Here is a 17,998-nt window from a genome sequence, read left to right as displayed (position 1 = left end):
CCTAAATTTCATTTCCCTGCTAGATTTTGAATAGCCGTACAACAGAAAGCACCAAAGCCCTAACAAATGTGCTACATAGCAGGTTGGTGGGGAGATGCCTGGTTGCCCATCAGGCTAATTAAAAGTGGGGGAAACCCAAATGAAAAGTTTACTGACACCTGCAATGAATAACAATGAATTAGAATCATGTGTAACTTGTAAACCTCCCACCCACTTGAAAACCTAGGCTTTAAGCAACCCAAAGTGAGTCAAGTATTCTATGAAAGTCCTGAAAAAAACGATGGTTCTCATTTAGAGATCAAAAATTCCAGGTATGGTGCTGGTCTTAGTGGTTGGGAACTGGTCTTTGAAGGTTCTGGGGCCAATCTGGTAGTCAGGGACCTCTGCTCAAGTCTCCTGTTCAGCCATAAACCTGCATCACCTAAGACATATCACAGTCTCAGCCTACCAGTTAGTTGGTGAATGAGATTGCATCCGTGCAGTTTAATTTTCAGTTGCACAGTGGTGATCCAATGTGATAAATAAATAAATAAGCTAGTTTTGTTAAGAAAGCGTATTAAGATTTGAGACAGTGCAGTGGGTGGGTTCTCCAGATGTCATCTTTGCTAGCCAAGTATCATATTCCTTGACTCCAATGGCATGTTCATTAAAAAATGGTAAAAATGCTGGCCTCAGATACTACTTTTACAGTTAATGAGGGGTGCGGAGGAATAGTTGTTACCCTTGAGGGATTAATCTTCTCCCAACAACAGAAATTAGTCATTCATACTTTTGGAATAACCATCTAAATAAAAGTTTTTATCCCGTTTTTTAATACCAGAGTGGTATAGTGGTTAATAGCAGCAGACTCTAATCTGGTGAACTGGGTTTGTTTCTTTACTCCTCCACATGAAGCCTGCTGGGTGACCTTGGGTCAGTCACAGTTTTCTCAGAACTCTCTCAGCCCCACCAACCTCATAGGGTGTCTGTTGTGGGGAGGGGAAGGCAATTGTTAGCCACTTTGAGACTCTTTAAGGTAGAGAAAAGCAGGGTATAAAAACCCAACTCACTTCTTGTTCTTATTTTCTTCACAGTGTTCTTAGTTTTCTCCGCTTGTTCTTATTTTCTCCAAAACAGCTTACAACCTCATTTTTCCTTGCCTCCATTTTATCCTCACAACAACAACCCTGTGAGGTAGTTTAGTCTAAGAGTGTGTGACTGACCAAAGCTGACCCAGTGAGCTTCTATGGCAGAGTGGGGATTTGAAACTAGGTCTCGCAGATCCTAGTCAGGCACTCTTAGCCACTACCCCATATTGGCAATTTTCATACCCAGTGTCCTAATCTGGGAGGTTTTAAAAGTTTTTTTTTGTTATAGGAATTAAATAGGTATGATGACATGTGCAAAGTAGTGTCTGTTTACTGCAGCTATTTCCCTAAATTGATATGATCTTACCTTGCTGATGCCCCATAGCTAGATACCGTTTCTGGTGCACTGTTCAGTCTCTATTGAGGAGATCACATCTTTTCATTATATGACTGAGGCCGTTGTCTGGACAATGATAAAGTAATCTACTTCCTAGGGCTGTTGTGAAGATAACTGGATTGATTTGCAGCTACTTGAGCACTTTGTCGGTAAGGTGCAAATGTTAATTGAATACATGCAAAGATAACTCTGTAGTACATTGAAGATTGGTTTCAAATTATACCTGAGTGGTACTGTAGCACGAATTTTAGAAAGTGATAATCACACTGCAAAGGTACTTTGTCCATCAAGGCTTCAATCTTTAGCCAACTAGATTGTTTAAAGTCTTCTCTGGTTCAAAGTTAAGGCAACTAGCCATGTGCAAGATTTTACCCTTAGTTTTTAGAAGAAACTATTTATTAATAAATAATGTTCAAATTAATTTTGACTATTGAATTCAAAAACTATGTAGCCAGAATGCTAGAACTTTTACTCTGTATTGGCATCCTTTCTTCAACATTTTACTCAATGGTATAGGGTAGCTTAAATCATTAATATTTGTATCATACAAAATCTCAAATTGGTGATTTTTGTGGGTTTATTGCAAGAGAAAACTCTTGCTTATCTCAGCATTCTTCCAGTAGCATTGCTTGCGCATAAGTTTAGAATATTGCTGACCAGAAATGCCAAAAATATGACAGACTGTAGAAAGAGCTTTAGTTTGGGGGAGGGCTCTACGTCACAAAGCACATGCTTTGTATGCATAATGTCCAAGTTTCCAGTTGTGGAGACAGAAGAGCCATTTTGTTCTTGACATCAGTTTAGTCTCCTTTTTGTGTGTTAAGTTTTGCTTTTGCAGTTCCCAGAGGCCTAGCGGTATCCTCGGCTAACAGGCAAAACCTGCAGCTTGTTACCCCAGCAGATAACACGGGGTGGTTCAACTCATCTGTGGGAAGATGAAAGGGGGAATGAGATCACTCTTTTTCTTGGGAACATTGTCTCGGCCCAAACCAGTTTGAACCATCCAGAGACTTCTAACTGGTAATAACTCTGATTGGGAGTCATGGGTCATCTGATCTGAGCTCACTTTGCCATAAGTTAAGCTATGCCTCATAGTGGATACCTTCTCATTTTATTCTTGTTTACTCTGCCTTACCTTCAACATCTATGTAACTTTCCTCACAATATCTCAATGCCAGCAAGTTGTAGAGGGGCCTGAACCAGCATAAGTATCTATAGCAATATCAGCAGCTATGTAACAGTGTAGTGCCGTGTTGGCGAACCTATGGCACGCGTGCCGACTCCGGCACGCGTCGCCCTCTCTGCTGGCACGCACGGCTCAGCTGCCTGCAGGCAGCGCGGAGCAGTTCAAAGGCCCCGCCCCCTTCCCTGGACTCTCCGCCACCAAGCCTTTCCCCTCTCCCCCCCTCCCCGGCCAAAAAACCCTTTGCAGGGCGCACGAGGCGGCTGCCGCCCTCCAGCCCCTTTCTCCCTCTCCCTCCCTCTCTCTCCCCCCCCCTGGCCAAAAATCCCTTTGCGGGCGCACGAGGCAGCCGCCACCCTCCAGCCCCCTTCTCCCTCCCCCCCCTCCCCGGCCAAAAATCCCTTTGCAGACTAAGGAGGCCAACACAGAGCGGCAGCGCCTCCTTAAAAGCACATGGCTGGCCTCCACTGTTGGCTTGCTAGTCGCTAGAGGAGATGGTAGGTTGGTAAATCGCTCCTCCTAACCCGAGTCCGCCTCCCTCCCCGAGTCCCCGGAGTAGTTCTCCCAACCTGGACTGGAGCCTGCTGGGTTTCCAAGTGCATCTCTTCCCCCGCCCCAGTTTCCTTTCCTCCCAGCCTGGGCTGGAAATGAAGCAGCAACTTTCCTTAGTTGGAGGGGGAGGGTTTTTCTCCCGACCTGGAGCCTGCGGTATGTCCAAGTGCATCTCTTCTCCCCCCCGTTTCTTTCCTCCCCCCCCCCGTTTCTTTCCTCCCAGCCTGGGCTGGAAAGAAGAAGCTACTTTCCTTAGTTGGAGGGAGAGGGTAGTTTTCCCGACCTGGAGCCTGCTGTGTTTCCAAGTGCATCTCTTCTCTCCCCCACCCCCGATTTTCTTTCCTCCCAGCCTGGGCTGGAATTCTCTCCTCTGATCCTGGAGAGAATAGGGATGCATCATGACTAGTATCCATTTTGACTAGTAGTCATGAATACCCTTCTCCTCCATGAACATGTCCACTCCCCTCTTAAAGCCTTCCAAGTTGGCAGCCATCACCACACCCTGGGGAAGGGAGTTCCACAATTTAACTATGTGTTGTATAAAGAAATACTTCCTTTTATCCGTTTTGAGTCTCTCACCCTCCAGTCTGGCGGCAGGGGGGAAGGAGAGGAGAGTTCTCCCTTTTCTTTCCACCCAGCCTGGGCTGGGCAAGAGGCAGGAGCTGCCCTTTACTCACCCGCAGGAGAGGCAGGCACTGGCCTTGGCTGGCTTGGGAAAAGCGATGTATTAAAATGAATGAGAGGATTGCCCATTTGAAACAGTGGAAGAGGCTGCACAGCCCACTGAAGATAATGGGGGCCAGGATTGCCCATTGACTTGCATGCGCTCCTTTGAAATAGTTTACAGCACAAAAAATTGCAAAGAAAATGTGGCATGGATATTCCATTAAGGTCTCTGGGCCTAGCTACATTACTCTGCGACTGGAATGACAGCTGCCAGGACTAGTAGAAGTGTTCTGTGACTGGAATGACTAGCCTTGGAGTGGAATGACAGCCCCTGAGATTAGGAGAATGATTCTGCAACTGCAGTGACAGCCCCAGGAGTGGAATGACAGCCCCTGGGACTAGCAGAAGTGTTCTGGGACTGGAATGACAGCCCCCAGAGTGGAACGACAGCCCGGTCATTCCAGTCCCAGAACACTTCTGGTAGTCCCAGAGGCTGTCATTGCACTCTGGGGGCTGTCATTCCAGTCCCAGAATAATGTAGCTAGGCTCAGAAACCTTACTGGAAAATCCATTCCACATTGTTTTTGCTACTCTTTCTCCATGAAGCTAAGGGTGGCTCATTTATTTAGCCTTAGTTTTATCCTTACAGCACTCCTCAGAGATAGCAAGAGACACCGTGTGTGTGTGTGTGTGTGTGTGTGTAAGTGTGGTTTCCATGGTAGAGTAGGGATTTGAACCTGGGTTTCTCAGATCCTAGTCTGACACCTTAACCACTATATCATGCTGGAGAACAACCAGGAAATTGTTAATCATTTAAGCTAATTAAAGCCTCAGTATTCAGGTTAAATTTCCGTGTTGGCACTTGGCGATAAATAAGTGGGTTTTGGGTTGCAGTTTGGGCACTCCGTCTCTAAAAGGTTCGCCATCACTGGTGTAGTGGGTATATTTAGTCAGCAATTACTTTTGTTCTTTTCTATGCCAGTGTGCCTTAAAACTGTGTAACGGTATTGTAACCATTTTGAACCTTTTAAATTTTCAATAAAGCCTTTAGCTTTTGAAGTGGTTTGAGTTTACTGACCTGGCTCGGTTTCTCTACAAGCAAGGCTGGAGCTTGGCAGGGGCCTCAGTCTTGACACCATGCCTTGGCATCTTCAGCTGACATGGTCTTGAGTAGAACAGCAGGGAAAGTCTTTGTAGAGCCAATGCTGGGCAGCTAGCTAAAGGGATACATTTTATGATTCAGCATTAGGAAGCTTCATATGAGCTGTAGAACTACACTGAAACAATGCCGCTTTGGGAATGTACTGAATTTTTGGCTTTGCATAATGGAGTTTCTCTCTCTTCATTTGGCTTTACAAGATGCCCAATATGCTTAGGAGAACTTATTTTGTCCTTGTTTAACACTCAATAATCAACATCAGCTTGCTGAATACCAGTAAAGGGTAAATAGAAGGTATCTAATATAACATTTTAATGTCCTGATTTTAGTCCTCTTGTAGAGTGTTCCCATGTGTCTGTGGTGGTAGAGTGTTTCCATGTTATAATACTGTTTTGAACATTTGACTTTTTGGAATAGTTTGTGGGTAGAAATATGTTTTGGCTTATGAAAAGTTGGGGAGATCTTTGAGCACTGTTAATTTACATTGCACATCCCTCTGTGGTCCTGTATATACTGCGATGCTACACAGTAATATTTTGTTGCGCAACGAAGTGGTTTACTACACAATACATTATACAACGAGAAAGAAATGTTGACAGCAGAATGCTGCACCACCGAAACAGAGGCAGACACAAATACCATTCATGCATCAATTGCAAAGGGAAGTTTTACAGAAATTGCATCATTTTCTCATAACGCCTAATCTCAGCTGACGTGCTTATCCCTTACTTCATTGCACCCTGAGATGACTGGCCATGCACAGAAGTCTCTTTGCATGGATAAACATTCAAAGTTAAAGCTTGGACGCCACCTAGAATTCCATGGGTGCAAGAAAGGAGGCCAATTTTTGCTGATTGCAAGGGTTGCCAGGTGCATCTTCACCACCGGTGGGAGGTTTTGGGGGTGGAGCTTGAGTTGGGTGGGGTTTGGGGAGGGGAGGGACACATCAATGCCATAGATTCCAATTGCCAAAGCGTCCATTTTTTCCAGGTGAATTAATCTCTATCGGCTGGAGATCAGTTCTAATAGCAGGAGATCTCCAGCTAGTACTTGGAGGTCGGCAACCCTACTGATCACCCCTCCTGCAGCTTCTCAAAATGCCCCCAAATGCTATTCCTAGGGAACCGGGGAGGGGGGAGGAAGGAGGAAATAAGAGGTTTCTGAAATAATTGAAAATTGTGCCTCCCTTGTGTCTGTGAAAATTCTATGTGTGATCCAAGCCTAATATACACAATGTAATATCCACATAAAGTTCAGATAAACTAAACTAGTAGTTGCAATCTCCAGAGACACAAAGCAAGCCTTTAACCCCAACTGCTACATGGAACCTGCTTTTAAATGTTTTAACCATACAAATTGATATTTAATTTTTTATCTCTTTCCTTTAAAAAAAGCCTTAAGAGACACACCACCATCATCTACCATTGCTTAGTGCTCAACTCAGTTGAGTTAACCCATCAACTGGTGGATAATTTTGCCATATTTGTGTTTCTGAATGATAAAAACTGTCATGTCTTCACTTGTAGTATGGCAGAAATAGCAATATATATATCATAATGAGCATAGTGAAATCTATACTGGAACCATATTTTGAAAAAATCAGACTTGTCTTGTGAGGCCCATCATTCAGAATTATATTTGTGGATGCTCCAAGTACAGCATTTCCACACTTGAATACCCGGCATCTGATATTGCCTCTGAACACAGAAGTTTCATTTATACAGACATATAATGTTGTGTTTTACTTCATTTACCAGCAGTGTATTTTGTTCAAATATATATGTAAGCAAACTTGAAGACCTAAAAATGGCCTATAAATCTTTTAAATAAACATTTCAGTCTAAGTGGGGATGCGCTTCTATATGTAGTCTTCTACCCTAGAACCAACCCAATGACTTTTTTGCCCTACACCTGATGGCCAGGCCAGAGGACAATTCCACAGGACCTTTTTACCCTGCCCTGTCAGTGGTGGTAGGCCAAAAAATAAGCCATCCCCAGAATCATTCACCGCAATATGGAAACACACCATATCTAAGGCTGATCCTGCCACATAGCTCTTCCATAAACAGCTGGATTGAGGATAGTTAGGGAAGCTTCACCCAAGTTTTGCAGTGCTCTGACAGTGTAGTCCTAAACAGAGCCACACCCTTCTAAGTCCATTGAAGTCAGTGAAAGTTGTAACTTTGCTTGGGATTGCACTATGATTGCAAGAGACAGATTGTTCACCTCAGGCCAAGTTCCTCTTCAGTCCTTTATTTGAAGGCAACACATTGGAAATATAAGAGAGGTTTTGTAATTAGCTTGCAGGTCTTCCAGATGGTTTTGTAAATAAATAGCTCTCTGTTAAGCAATAATATGTCCTTTTTGTCAGGTTCTTACCACAACATAATAGTTACTGTGGTATACAGATGGTTTGATGGGTTAGATAAATGTGTGTTAGATTGTATACGAGTGGACATGAGAAGACAATGGCTAATAGAGCTGTTTTACAGTGTAATCCTGAGCACAGTTACACAGTGGGCTTAGAAGCATGTATTTTTGTTTAGGATTGCACTGTAAAAATGCAATAATCTGTCAATGCTGTTAGAAGGTCATACTTCCTCTTTTGTTGTCCAAGAGCACTAAGTATGTCACAATGATAATTTCTAGCAAGCCAATACCAGTTAGTGGAACAGAATGTGAGTCTTGCTAAGATGCTTTTCACAGTTATAATAACCTTTGTGGAATATTGAGTTTGGCTTTTTTAACTTTTTGGAAGTAGTCACACTAAAATGTCAAGTGATCGTCACTATTTCCCCATAAAAGTATTACCTTTATAAACAGTGTTACCTTATAAAAATACACACCAATATGTATGTTATCCTCGACACTGGATTCCAAAGAAATGAATAGCTGAAGGAGTTTAGAAATAGCATTTAGGAACTGAAATCCATTTCTTTTTAATCATACTTGTTATGAATATATGCCTTATACAAAGTCAGACCATTAGTTCATCTAACTCAGTTTTGTCTGCAAAAACTGGCAGCAGTTCTTCAAGGTTTCAGGAAGAGCCAGGTCTTTCTCAACACCTGGAATACATTGATGGAGATGATAGGGACTGAACCCACCCAAAGACCTTCTTGTGCAAAGTATGTGCTCTGCCGCTGAGCTACAGCCTCTCACTACTGAGTCGCAGATCAGGTATTTGGGCAAAAACAGCTTCTACCATAGAGTTTTTGCCCAAATACCGGAACTTCTCCCACATCTTCAGCGATGTGATGACATCAGTGCTCCAATGGCGGCGAGGCCTAAGCCTCAATTTGTGCCTGGTAAGACCCCCGGTGGCCATCTGAACAATGCCAGGGACTCCCAAAGTGGGGGATCCCCTGCCCCCCTGCAGGGGTCTGGACACTCTTTCTCCAGACTACAGAAATCAGTTCCCCTGAAGAAAATGGCAGCTTCAGAGGGCAGACTCTATGGCATCACATATCCTCTGAGCTTTCACCTCTCCTCTAACCCTGTCCTCCCCAGGCTCCAACCCCAAATCTCCAGGAGTTTCCAACCTGGAGTTAGCAACCCTGAGTCAAGTAGGTAGGCCATACAAGTACTCAGGTACACATAGTAGCTGGTGCAGGTTATGTATGAATAGGATTGTCAGGTCCCTCTTCACAACCGGTGGGAGGTTTTTGGGGTGGAGCCTGAGGAGGGCGGGGTTTGGGGAGGGACCTCTATGCCATAGAGTCCAATTGCTAAAGCGGCCATTTTCTCCAGGTGAACTGATCTCTATCAGCTGGAGATCAGTTACAATAGCAGGACATCTCCTGCTACTACCTGGAAGTTGGCAACCCTATGTATGAACTGGCTCTGAAAGAAATATGAGACACTGTAAGTTGACTGAGGAACTAATACAGCCCAGTAAACAAGGGGACAAACAGGAACCCCACTGCATCTTCTGTCTACCAAATCAGGTCTTAGGAGGATGACTGAAATAACTGGGATTCAGCAGCTGTTTCTCCCTGAGGACTTGCAAATTCTCTCTTTTGTTTCTTACTTGTGGAGGAGGATATACATGCTTGATTAGGCCATCCTGCAATCTGGATATATGCTATCATATTTTCAAGAAAGACAAACACAAGAAACTCAAGTTGGCTGGGAGACAAATGTCTTACTAACATCTTTAGTTCAATTGGCATGGCTCTGCATATTTTATTAAATCAATTAGGAAGTATGTTTTGAAAATGTGCATTTAATTTTTTCCCAGTGAAACAGCAAATGCTGAACATTTCTAATAAGTACATACCATAAACAAGGACCCTCACAGTGATGGATCGAAAGCAGAGACTGGTGAAAAAACCGTTTGGAAAAAGATTCTCTTTGGATAGTAGACTCATGGTGAGTACAAAAGTGTTTCTATACCTTTCACATACCTGGTTTTGGTTGCTGCCCTTGGTGCTTATTGTTGTGCCCTATAATGTGTACATATTTAAGAATACACTGAAGACATCTCATTGGCAAAATTGCAAGAGACTTTATCATTGTCTAAATGTAAATAAATGCTCAACCGAATGTTACAGCAGCTACATGACACATTTGGTTCAGAGTGCCGGCTGAATGTCTTGTCCAAGGGAGTTTATGGGCTGGAGCTACTCTGAAATTTGGGGTGTCTATTGGGAAGGTGTGTTGTGTTTCTCTGGAACACTGCTTTATTGGCTGTTGTTTTAAATCATGTTGCTGACAAATCTATGGCTGTGCTCTTCTGGGCACTTCATAGACTAGTTTATTTAAACTATGGTTAGTTTAATGAAATCAAGATTCACCTTATAGAAAATGTGAGTAAGTTTGGTACAGTGGTTAGAGTGTTGGACTATGGTCTGGGAGTTCTATTCCTCAATGGTGAGGAGTAAGAAGGATCTTTCAAGGGCTTTGTTGGGGTTTTGGTCTCTACATATCAGATTGGCAGGTAATGTTTGTGGGAAGTCAAAAACCTGCTGGTGTGTATGAGTCAAAGGTGGTGGGAGAAGGCTACAGTGCAGTGGTCCTACCACTCCACTCAGCAAAGTTTGAAGCCTTCCTTCAAGTGGCTCTTACTCCAACAGAGGAAAGCTTCAAACCTTGAGCAGTAGAGTGGTAGAATAGGAGCGGGATCCACCCCTGGATTATGCAAGTGTCATGCTTGCATTTGGTTGAGGGTATGTGCACTGAAACTGGTGCCAGAAAGTTGTGTTCTTGAGGTTCCTGTGAAGAAAGGGTTCATGTGAAAGTTGCTAGCTTCTGCGCAGGAGGATGTATTTGTGTCTCACCAAACAATTTTCATTCTGACAACAACCAAAACTTTCCAAGAGAACTTTCCTAGCCTCCTATTGCTATCAGAGAATGGTTAGTGGCCATCAGTTGGGTGCTGGGAGGCAGGTTGATGAAGCAACCAACGTTCTTTTGGGGTGGAGGGGGAAAGAGTGGCAATGCTGAAGCCAGGATTTCCTCAAACAAACCAGGATACACTGATTGTCTGTGGACCCAATTCCAATTTGACTAGCTAAACCACTGCTAAAATAAGCCATAGTTTCATGTTGTGTCTATCCATTCACTGCAATGCTGAATTCACTGCCTCCTCTCTCTAGCCTGAAAGGGCATCACCCAACAACAAGCTGGGATCAAACTAGCATCAGGCCAGGATGACTGTATTCAAATCACACAGAACCATAATTAAGACAAACTGTGGTTAATAACCTAAATTCAGATTCTGGCATGTTGGATGCAAACTAACTATTAGTGGTTAGTTAGTGGATTGACCTGCATTCAGAGAATCCCGCTAACCATAGCCAGTTGAATCAAACCATCGTTTTGCATTATGCCTGAATCAAGCCAGCAGGTCAAATTGTACACTGCATTTCTTCTGCACTGCATTTGAAAAGACTCTCTTCCCCTTCTTCATACGCACTGCCAGGACTTTTATTTTCAAAGAGAACAGAATGGGGAGAGGGAAACTTTTAACCCTTTTTTCCCTTGACCTTTTCACTTAAAAAAAAGAGAGAGAAACTCCCAAGTTGCTTGTACCTCCACTGGCCATTTTCACCAGAAGATTTAAAAGCAGATTGGAGTGATGTGCTAAATTGGAATGATGTGCTTAGTGGGACAGGCTTGCTTGGGAGGTGGTAAGTGCTCCATCCCTGGAGGTTTTTAAGCAGAGGCTAGATGGCCATCTGTCATCAATGCTGATTCTAGGCAGTTCATGAGAGGGAGGGCATCTTGGGCATCTTCTGGGCATGGAGTAGCTGTTGCTGGGGGTGTGTTAGGGAGGTAGTTGTGAATTTCCTGCATTGTGCAGGGGGTTGGACTAGATGACCCTGGTGGTCCCTTCCAACTCTATGATTCTAAATATGAATTTGAATACAAGGTGTGGGGTGCCATGGCTGGATACAACTTCTTGGTTCAATATCTACCTGGTCATCAACCCTCCTGATATGTGAAAGGCTTCTCAGGTTCTGTTGGAATGCTGGACTTGATGGCCTCCTACAGTGAAGTGCTAAACAGAGTCACACCCTTTTAAGCCCAATGACTTCAGTGGGCTTAGAAAGGTGTAATTTGACTAAGGATTGCATGACAAGCCGATTCCATTACTATGACAATGATTCTGAAACACTGAACTGTCCTTGTTTCATTATCTAAAGTGAAAATTTTAAAGGTATGCCTTGACAAGTGTAGACATGTTCCTATAACATCACCTCAAAAGCATCAACTTGCACAAAATCTTCCACTAATATTACCCCACCCCATCAAACACTGAAGTGAACGGGGGCAAGAGTTGCATTCAGTTTTAAAGGAGTTTCTGTAAACTCTTCCTCCTTTTTGGGTTGGTGGGAGAATGTCAAGACCCACCCAGTTCCTTGCAACACGTCGTTTAAATTTATGGATGTATCTTAAAACAAATGGTTGAGAGAAATATGAAATTCTTTTTCAGTCATGTCATGGCAGTGTTCTTTGGAAGAGGTTTCACAGAGAGGAGAGGTGTGGCTGAATAATCACATCCGTGCTCTTGAGAATTACGGCATGCTCTAAAACTCTCCTTGCTGATACATCCAGTGGCCAGAACATGTGCTTTTGCATGACTTTAAACAACATTTACTCAGTGGAGTGAACCTCCGCTGAAGTCACTGGGCTGTACTTGCAAGGAAGCTAATTGTGTGTGTGCGGGGGAAGGGGAAAAGTTTAAAGAAGCCCGAGTAGCCTCAGTCAGGTCAAATTCACATCTGAGTTGCTGCTGCTGGCTTTGCTTTCAGCATGAGGAATGTGTTTTCTCCCAAGCAATGACAGAAGAGCAGCTCTTTTTTCAAAGAAATGAGGCTCCCAGGCTTGAGGATTCAGGAGGCTGCTGACATGCTTAGTGGGTACCAAGTTTCAGAGGCCACATGTAGGAAGGCTGGTATGCGATTTCTATCAAATCAACTGACCTAGGAAAGAATGGAAAGTAGATATGGAAATCAAAGTTGCCTCCCCTTTCTGGGTCAATAATAAAGGAGTTTGTAAGAGAGATGAAAGCAGAACCTTCTGCCTTATAAAATAAATCAAGGAGCACTCCCATCTTCCTTTCCCTCTCCAACAGCTTCGTTTTGGCTCCAGCTACAGAATTTATTGGCACCAGCATAGCAAGTTATGAGAGTCTCAAAAACATAGACAATGTGGGAGATTCATAGGGCTGTTGCCATCTTTTGTTAAAGCAGAATAGGTGCGTGACAGGTAGAAATTCATGGGTGACATTCAGCCATATTTTCCCATGCGAGAAATAAGACTCTCTGAATTTTTGCCTATCAATTAGGTTTGCCAACTCTGGGTTGGGAAATTCCTGGAGACTGGGGGTGGGGCTTGGGGAGGACAGGATTTGCAGAGGGGAGAGACCTCAGTGGGGTATTATTCCATAGAGCAGGGGTGGGGAAGGTCAGGCCCGGGAGCTGTTTAAGGCCTGCGAAATCATTTGGTCTGGCCCTTTGTGGGTCCTGGCAGATCTCTAGCTCAGAAGGATCTAAGATTGGTGATCCGCCCCCTCCCACGGACAGGAATAGCCTCTATTCAAGGTGGATGTGAGTTTGTTTTGCTGAGAAAAGGAACCTTTTCCCCCCTTGCAGAAGAGTTGTTAGCCATGGAGCTGCTAGGACCGCCCAAGAAACTGTGTTAACTCTTTCCCACCCGGGCCATGGAGAAATGTATTCCCTCTGTAATACAAAAGGGCTGGGGTCGAAAATGGAGGGGTTAAAGGGGGCAGGGGGAGCAAGTTCTTAGCCAGTGTGTCCTCATTTCCTCCGGCCCCGACCATGCAGAGCCCCGACCATGCAGTGCAGGAGCAACTCCGGCGTGCGGCTGGCTACACCCGGCTGGTGCAACAGACCATCCTGTGCCACCAGGTGGGCGAGTGTGCCACCGGTTGATGCCTGTCTGCTTGCCTTTGCAGGGGGGGTGGTCATCTGGGGTAGCTGCCTGCTTGGGGCTTGGTCGGCTAATTTTTGATAATTTTGTATGGCCCACAAATTGTTATAAATATCCAAATGGCCCTTGGCAGAAAAATGGTTCCCCACCCCTGCCATTGAGGGTACTATCCAAAGCAGCCATTTTCTCCAAGGGAACTGGTTTGTATACTCTGGAGACCAGCTGTAACTTTGGGAGATCTCCAGGACCCATCTGGAGATTGGCAGTCCCACTTATCATACAGCTCTTTGAAAGACACAGGACAGGCAAAGTCATGACTAGTATGCATTCCCAGTTTTGTACTAAAATGATGCTCTAAACTGCATTTCATTCCTGAGTTTTAGTTTAAATAGAAAATTTTGTAAAATTAATTCCAGGACTAGATGATGCACAGTTTGCTAAAGTTTCTATTCCTGTGATTTTGGTCTGCCCAATGTTACTAGTATCATGCGTAAACTCTGCAAACAGTTTAAAAAGCACTCTTACCTGATCATATATGAGCTTCTATTTTGTGCTGTTTTATTGTGCATTGGTAAAACACTACACTAAAGTATCCTAACCTTATTTACAATCATACTGAGATTGCTGTTTGTAGTGTTTCATCAGTGCACGTGCAAAACAGTAACACCCTGCACCAAAAACATCTTGACACAATCGCATGGACAATTACCCTGGGTTTTTTGTTGTTGTTTTTTGGCACGGTCTAATCAATGAACATGCATACATCAACACTAAGGCAAAAGAAAGCTGCCACAAACCATGCAAGCACAATTTTCTATACAACATTTGGAAATATAAAAAGAAACCTAAGAGCACTCCCATTAAATCAGTTCCACTTGAGAAACAAAAGTGTATAATATAATATGGGGAAATTTGGAGGGAAATTATGGAAATATTTCTAAGAAAAAGGTGTTATCGCAACAGCCATAGGTATCATTTTGGGTATGTAGAGCAGGGGTCCCCAACCTTTTTGAGCCTGCGGGCACATTTGGAATTCTGACATGGCATAGTGGGCGCAGCAACAAAATGCCTGCCACAAAATGGCTGCCTCAGTATGCAGAGCCAGCCACAAAATGATTCCCACAGCTTAACTTCAGTAACACTGTACAGATCCTTGCGCTAGGTGGCCGCTGCTGCCAAAGCATCATTTAAAAAAATCTGCAGTATTCAATCAGAAACCTTGATAGGCAAAAGCCCTACCTGGCCCCACCCTAGGGTTGCCAGGTCCCTCTTTGGGGCAGAGCCTGCGGACGGCGGGGTTTGGGGAGAGGAGGGCCTTCATTGTAGGGTTGCCAGGTCCCTCTTCGCAACTGGTGGGAGATTTTGGGGGGCGGGGCCTGAGGAGGGCGAGATTTGGGGAGGGGAGGGACTTCAATGCCATAGAGCTCAATTGCCAAAGCAGCCATTTTTCTCCAGGTGATCTGATCTCTATCGGCTGGAGATCAGTTGAATTAGCAGGAGATCTCCTGCCGCTACCTGGCAGTTGGCAACCCTACTTCATTGCCATAGAGTCCAATTGCCAAAGCGGCCATTTTCTCCAGGTGAACTGACCTCTATCAGCTGGAGATCAGTTGTAATAGCAGGAGATCTCCAGCTGGTACCTGGAAGTTGCCAACCCTGCCCCACCCACTTCCTAAAAACACTTGGTAGGCACCAGAAAAGGTGACGACGGGTGCCGTGGCGGCCACAGGCACCATGTTGGGGACTGCTGATGTAGAGGATGAATGCATATTTATTTCTATGTGGCTTGTACTTTCTGTTTAGACTTAGTTGTGCTTGTCTGGAGAATAATCCCTGAGTCAGAAAGAAGGGAACAAGTTGGGGGTCAAAAGGCTACTAAGGCTGTGCATAGAAGCAAATATCTCCCCCCCCCCAAGTCCCTCAAGACCAAAGTTTAGGAGAAGGATTTCTGTTGGCAAGAAACTGCCTATTACTCCTTAACCTGCTGCCATTCCTGTTCTGGCTGCCTGCCCACTCCCATTATGTTTTCAATGTTAATTGCCCTGATATTCTTGTGCAATTCAACTCAGTTCTTGGCCCAGCTACTTTTTATGTCATCAACCTTCTATATTGAACATAACGCTTTTGCTAGGATGTCTGTGTTATAAGGCACACACTGTACTTTAAAATAAGGACAACAAAATGGGTATGCAGAATGCACAGGGGTGTATTTCTGGCTGTATGATGTTATCCCTTTTGCTACAACTTGGAAGTCTGGCTCCATATATTATTTTAGAATAGGAGTCTAGACCCCAAACCAGAATGCAGTTTGGTAAAAATAGCTTACTTGCTTGCATGGGGTTTCTTTTTTACTGCCTGAATTAGTACTTGAAAATTAATCTTGTTTGTATGAAAGGCAATGTATATCTCTATGTGCTTTATATTAATCATAGCTAAGGTTTACTCTTTTATAAAGTTTAATGTATAATGTCATAAACATTAATTTTAATATGTTTCTATTTTTTAGTTGCCTGGTATAATTTGGCATCATGTACAGAGTTTGGCTCCTTCTTTTTTTCTTTTTTAAAGGCTGTCATCTACTTAAATAGCAATTACAGTTTCTTTATTTAATGTGTTCGTGTGGGAAATTGGGCTTCCATTGTGGTATTAAAACTGCAACCAAAAAGTATTTCCAGTACTCTGTAAATCCTTCTGTAACCATGGACAAAGAAGAAAAGCCATTAGGAGGAATCGTGAACACCATGAGGGAACTTTGGTCTGTGCACACCCTTAAGTGCTTGGCTCTCTATGAAAATAAAAGGCCCACCCGAAAAGAAAGACTGCCTGACCTAAACCTATTCGGCTGACTCCAGGACTCTTTTTGATCAGAAAAAGTCGGTGCTTCAAGCTGTGCTCTATATTTACAAGAATAATTCCCAGGCTGGGGAATTGTGCTGGATTGACACTTGGAGCTGTGATGGCATTTAGTGGAACAGCCCTTCTTGAGAACATTACATCTTTTTACAAGTAGCTAAAAGTTTTAACAGTATTTTTTTTTCAAAGGGAAAGTTTTCAATTTTCAAGAGTGCAGGGAATGATTTCTTAGGTGGCAGATTGCCTGTGTTCTCACCTTCCAAAAGATTAGTCCAATACCACTGTGATTTGCAATTGGATTAGTCTGAACAAGCAATGTACCTGTGAAATTTCATAGTCACAGTCAGAGGCCCTGTGTGTCTAGCAAAAGGGCCTCCTCTGTCGCTTTCTGCCATTGCCTTTATTCAGTCTGTCTCGACCCCATATCAGCTCGATTCTGAAAGTAAATACAGATGACCATTTACCAAGCGGTGGCCTCCTGTAGTGTGCATATAGTTCTTACACTTCTTCCCACACTCTTGATCCCTGCATCCAGGAGGTAACAGTCTCCTCAGCACCTCTTAAAACCATACAGATGCCTGGCTTGCTATATGATTAGATGCATGCTGGAGTTACCACTTAGTAAATGAGTCTTAAGTAACTTTAGAGGTTGGTCACATCGTGCAAGATTTATTTAAGGTCAAGGTAGTGCCAGTGTTTAGCCATTATTTTCTCTTTTGCACAGCTTTTATGTCAAATTTCCCCACTGCCTTTTACACTTGAGATTTTTAAGAGTTCCTGAAGTGTGGCTGTTGTAGCAGCTTCTCTTGGGAACTTTATCCAATCAAGTGAATCAAACTATTAAAGTTTTCCCTGGACTACAGGTTGGGTAGGGTTGCCAATTTCCATGTACTAGCTGGAGATCTCCTGCTATTACGACTGATCTCCAACCGATAGAGATCCATTCACCTGGGGAAAATGGCCACTTTGTCGATTGGACTCTATGGCGTTGAAGTCCCTTCCCTCCCAAACCCCGCCCTCCTCAGGTTCCACCCCAAAAACCTCCTGCCAGTGGCGAAGAGGGACCTGGCAACCCTAAGGTTGGGAGAGGAATCCATGTTTGCGTATTTCTGATTCGCCTGCCAGAAAATCTCCTTCCACGTATAAAGCAAAGCTTTATAACTTGATGCAGTGGATTGCATTTGTTTGATTCCTCACATGTGCCACAAGAAGGTCCATCAGTGACCCACATGTCCTCTGCCTGCACTACTGTTGTCCACCAGAACCTTAGTCCATGTGCAACTTTAACCTCCCTCCTGCAAAAAGCCAGAAGTGTTCATTAACTTGCAAGGACTACAGACTTTATGGAGGTGGTGTGGTTTATAAATGTTCAGTTTGCTTCTTCAGTTGTTCCTTTCTGTTCTCCATGACTCCCCCCCCACCCTTCCTAGTGTGTCTCTTGTATTCTTTGTGAGCCTTTGTGGCAGGGCATGCCTTTTTAGAATTCAGAGTAAAACATTTATTTCTTTGTATGTTGCTTAAAATAAACTAATAATAATAAATAGCACCAGCAGCTGCTTTGGGAGAGAAGTCACAGGCATTCCTCCTCCCCCCGCTCTGTGTGAGCTTCACAAAGCTTTGCAAAGTTTGTCCCTTTTATCTTACACCTGAAATGGAAGCAGAGAATGCACATCACTTACATGCTCTTTTTCACGAATAATGTCTGGTCATGCTCTGAAATATAT

At 43.7% G+C, this 17,998-nt stretch overlaps 1 protein-coding gene across 1 annotated transcript in view; it reads left to right on the top strand.

The window, feature by feature from the left end:
* The first annotated feature begins 9,290 nt into the window (after nucleotides 1–9,290).
* NCKAP5 (NCK associated protein 5) overlaps nucleotides 9,291–17,998 on the top strand; it is a 649,908-nt gene continuing 641,200 nt past the window's right edge. Inside the window, exon 1 of the mRNA XM_056861323.1 lies at nucleotides 9,291–9,395. Coding sequence (XP_056717301.1) covers nucleotides 9,327–9,395 — 69 coding nt within the window. The 5' untranslated portion in view covers nucleotides 9,291–9,326. The remainder of the gene's footprint in view (nucleotides 9,396–17,998) is intronic.

This window comes from Euleptes europaea, chromosome 15 (assembly GCF_029931775.1).
Source record: "Euleptes europaea isolate rEulEur1 chromosome 15, rEulEur1.hap1, whole genome shotgun sequence".
NCBI lineage: Eukaryota > Metazoa > Chordata > Lepidosauria > Squamata > Sphaerodactylidae > Euleptes > Euleptes europaea.
This window is presented reverse-complemented; position numbering and strand designations above follow the sequence as displayed.